Raw genomic sequence first — 3,185 nt, 5'->3', positions numbered from 1 at the left:
GTATATGCACTCGTGAAGTAACAGTGCAAGCTAGATAATAGTTATTACTCGACCTCTCTTACACGAAAAAATTAAAATTACTGAATCCTAATTCATATTACATCATCTACATATATAATGATACTTCGATACTCATGAGTTCACAAACGAGCAAAACTGCTATGAAATTCGTACACTTACACAATTGTGTGGTTGTATGTATTGTTTCATAGACCATCAAAGTGTTCGCTCTCTGTTACTCCCTACCCCACGTTTTGACAACAAGAGCATTAATAATGCCATAAACGAAATGTAAGCAGTAGGATAAACACACCTAGTCTCTGATACTGGAATATGTTGTCGATTGTGCTAACTGCATCATCACAGAATTTGTATAGAGTTAGTAAGAAGAATCTTGTTCTTGCACTCATTCCTCGATTATATTTAAAGAATCCAAGTCCGTTGGGCACCGATGACCGCTGCAAACAACATTTCACGTCGTTTCTGCTTCCTTTTCCTGTCATGAATTACTTTATTGGCCTACAGTGAGATATCTCAATTGAAGGCCAAGATGGTGAGCTATAAGCGTACGATGGCCCAGCGACACGGAAGAATTCTGACCATGGATCCATCGTCGGAGCTGTTGGAGGAGAGAGGTGCATCTGTTGTGTCTGGAGAAGAGGCGGGGCTGCTTTCACGCTTTGTATCTCACTTCAATCTGTCAAACATAGTGAAAAAGATTGCATCATCTAAGGCCATGATGTTCTTTATACCACATATCTACTTGAGAAACGCTTCTGACAAAGAGGCAGCAGCCTACAAATTATTTCAAAAAGCGCACGTTGACAAGGTCAAGACGAATCTCTTCGAGAGCGATGAGTATTACAAATGGTCAGGATATTTTGAGAAAGCCTTCCCAAACGATTACAATTTAAGAGGAGAGCTTATGGTGTCGGTGCTGACCAAGCACGGACAGGACATACTGATCAACTCCATTCCAAGTGCTAACCTTAACGGATACGAATTAAATATTAGCATTGGTGTTGAAGACGCGCTGATAAACTTTCTTGCCAACGCTAAGAGTGTTCAGAATACAAAGAATTTTGCTGATCGTCTTGACGACGCGCTGTTTAAACTCAGTAATAACCTGCAGAAGGCAGACGCTATCTCGAAGGAAATTGGCGAGCGAATAGAAGGTAAACTCCTGTTTGAACCGATTAGCAGCAAAAACAATAATTTGGTTGACGACAACACTATTCAGCCAGTGTTGTCTTCTCAGCAGAATGGGAGAAGAATGCCACATATCTACCTGAGAGACGTCTCAGAAAAGCAAGGTGCAGCTTTGATACTGCTAAAGAATGCGCACGTTGACAAGGTTAAGAGGGATCTCTTTAGTAGCCAAGAGTTCCAAACTTGGTCGAAATATTTTGCGGACGCCTTTCCAGATAATCCAAAAGTGGGGGCTTCCCTCATGGTGGACGCACTGTGGAAAGTCGATAAACTCACACTGATCTACTCCATTAAGACTGCTGAGGTTGTCAATGGCAAATTAGCTTTCAGTGATGACTTTAAAGGCGCGCTGTTGGAGAAACTCGCCTGGTATAGAAAGACGAAGGGCTTTGAAAGTGAGACTAAATTGTTAGAAGACTCGCTGTTTTACCTCAGTCATAAACTGAAGAGGGGAGATGATAACTCAAGGTCTATTGGTGAGCTACTAGAAGGTGAACTCTATGTTGAAAGCATCAGCAGCGACATGGAAATAGCTGACCGTTTTGAGTTTCCGAGCGTACAGAAATGGTACTTTTCTCTGCCTAAACAGGAGGGGAAATCTGCTGCCAGCGTTTTACTCTTCAAGTTGGAGGAGCAAGGGTTGAATTACAATGACATTGGTTACGCGGTAGCCAACGCTAAAACTAAAACCACGATGGCAATTATGAAAGAATTAGTGGACTATATTATGCAAGTACAGATGGATACATCGCACTTGAAAAAAGCGATCATCGGCCAGAGCTCCAATTTCAGCTGGTGGGTGATGGACGCAGCAAAATTAAAAGCTGACGTTGGTACATCTGTGTTGCCCACATTGAGAAAGAATCTAACGGACGAGCAGATTCTTCTTCATTGTTCTGCCGCTGAAAACCTTGGTGATGATGCGATAGCCCTTGTGAAAAAATACAGGATGCCATCAAGCAGGAAAAGACAAAACTTTATTGACCGACTTCAGATGTGCAGACTTTTCCTCTAGAGATGTTCCGGAAAGTGATTGGACTGGTTACATGAGACTAAAACATCTTAGGAAGCAGACCTCGTGCTGACTTGAATTTTGAACAGCTACGCTCTCGTCCTTTTCCTCTCATTTCGGCGTTCGTCAATGCTGCTTAGACAAGCTACTAGCAATTTTTTTATGATATTACTGCTTTTGTACACGCAAAGTTGCATTCTTGAATCCTTACACAACAACGAAAAATCTCAATGTTTTTTAGTTTGATTATTCGCGTTCTAATAGACAAACATCAGCTACACTTTATGAGAGCATGGGGATATCTGAAATTAAGTAATCCAATCGATGGGACAGCGGACTATCGACAAGTACTGATAATATCAGGACCGCAAGTACCAGATACTGCAATCGTACGCAGTACTAACACAGCAAATATCTTTACATTACTATATCAAATAAGAGCTCTACTCCAGTACGTAGTAACTTATCTACACAAGTTGACTGCAATTTAGAGAACAGGCTTAAACCACGCTACATTGGACCGTTTCAGTCTTCGTGTATACAGTGGGTTAAGTTTCGAACTTACTATAGGAACGCGAGCACATCTGTGGGCCTGTTGATTACACCACGATTCCAATTAAGGGGTAGGTACTGAACAATTTTGAATATGGCAATATTCTTAAAATTCCGTGCATTTTGCACAGAACCTGCATTGACAAACGCACAGAAATTGGCTTGGTACGCTCCACTCGGGAGCGGAAGTGGGCGCCTCTTTCATAAGTAATCGTTGTTATTCCACGACCAAGAAATATTGAAGTATATTAAACAGAGAAATCATCTAGTCTGTTTGTCCTTCTCCTCAGCGGTTGTTGGAATTTGACTGCCCTCACACTAGCTCGAAATGTCTCACTTCCTTGTGGCTTCGCTATTAGCTAAATGTGCTAAATGTGACGGGGTTACACATACCCTGGTAACAGGGGTTACT

General features: G+C 41.7%; 1 protein-coding gene across 1 annotated transcript in view; it reads left to right on the top strand.

The window, feature by feature from the left end:
• Positions 1–550: 550 nt before the first annotated feature.
• The window catches only part of PHALS_04060 (uncharacterized protein), a gene marked incomplete at both ends in the record, with an annotated part of 3,254 nt that continues 619 nt past the window's right edge, over positions 551–3,185 (top strand). The window contains one exon of the mRNA XM_024722056.1: positions 551–2,042. Within this exon, the coding sequence (XP_024573171.1) occupies positions 551–2,042 (1,492 nt within the window). The remainder of the gene's footprint in view (positions 2,043–3,185) is intronic.

Source organism: Plasmopara halstedii, assembly GCF_900000015.1.
Source record: "Plasmopara halstedii genome assembly, contig: Scaffold_253, whole genome shotgun sequence".
Taxonomy (NCBI): Eukaryota; Oomycota; class Peronosporomycetes; order Peronosporales; family Peronosporaceae; genus Plasmopara; species Plasmopara halstedii.
This window is presented reverse-complemented; position numbering and strand designations above follow the sequence as displayed.